The following is a 1,160-nucleotide window of genomic DNA, read 5'->3' as shown; positions in this document are numbered from 1 at the left end:
GTGTGTTTTTTTCGTCCGTCCCATTCATTTTCAATGGGAGGTTTGTGCGACTTTTGGCGAATTGTGTCGCGAAAAATGCGTTTGTCGTAAATCTGTATGTAAGCACACGATTCCCGATCGAGCCGCACGTTTTGATGGATAATTTGTGTTGGTGCTCTCAAATCTGTGGGAGGAGTAGGCCGGCAAACTTTTGTACGGAAACCCTGAAATAATAATAGGAAGAGACGCACCAGGATAACGATAGTGGCCTCGTGCTCAGCCCGTGGCGCTAATAATGCTAATAATGCTAATAATGCTAATAATGACATCAGACGCTGTAACTCTCTGTGACGTTGTCTCTGCAGTCGAGCAGGAATCGAGGACTCTAAGAAGTGGGGGATGATGTTTCTGAGCAACCAGCTCTTCAAGATTTACTTCAAGGTCTGACTCTGCTCTGTGTCACTTATTGATGCTTGACTGGAGCGTATTGATCGATTATCGGTGTGTTTGTGCTGCAGATCAATAAGCTGCACCTGTGTAAGCCTCTGATCAGAGCCATCGACAGCTCCAACCTGAAGAACGACTACAGTCCTGCTCAGAAGGTCACCTACAAGTACTACGTGGGCCGCAAGGCCATGTTCGACAGCGACTTCAAGCCAGGTTCAGTTCATTAACGAATAGTGCTGTTTATTCACACTGAACGAATGTTTAATCGGATTTCATGTAAATAGTGAAGTTTGCTCGATGTACAGATTATTAGCAGCAGGGAAACCTGAAAAACCTGAAAAACCTGAAAAACCTGACCTAAACCTGACCTACACTTGACCCAACCCTGCTAAACCTAGGCTAAACTTGACCTAAACCTGACCTAAACCTGACCTAAACCTGACCTAAACCTGACCTACACTTGACCCAACCCTGCTAAACCTAGGCTAAACTTGACCTAAACCTGACCTAACCTGCTAAACATGAGCTAAGCCTGACCTGAACCTGAGTTAAACCTTCAGTCTAAACTAGTTAAGTTAAACCTGGTTTTGTTTGTGCAGCTGAAGAGTTTCTGTCCTTCGCCTTCCATCACTGTCATCGATCGAGTCAGAAGAACAAGAGGATGATCCTGATTTACCTGCTACCAGTCAAGATGCTGCTGGTTAGAGCTTTTATACTGGTTATACTGGTTTATA

At 44.7% G+C, this 1,160-nt stretch overlaps 1 protein-coding gene across 1 annotated transcript in view; it reads left to right on the top strand.

Moving 5' to 3' along the window:
* pcid2 (PCI domain containing 2) overlaps nt 1–1,160 on the top strand; it is a 10,595-nt gene that overhangs the window by 6,331 nt on the left and 3,104 nt on the right. The window contains 3 exon segments of the mRNA XM_008294322.1: nt 312–420; nt 498–639; nt 1,026–1,126. Of these exon segments, the coding sequence (XP_008292544.1) occupies nt 312–420; nt 498–639; nt 1,026–1,126 (352 nt within the window).

Source organism: Stegastes partitus, unplaced genomic scaffold (genome assembly GCF_000690725.1).
Source record: "Stegastes partitus isolate 25-593 unplaced genomic scaffold, Stegastes_partitus-1.0.2 Scaffold954, whole genome shotgun sequence".
Taxonomy (NCBI): Eukaryota; Metazoa; Chordata; class Actinopteri; family Pomacentridae; genus Stegastes; species Stegastes partitus.
The sequence above is the reverse complement of the archived record's forward strand: the minus strand, read 5'-3'. Positions and strand labels throughout refer to the sequence as shown.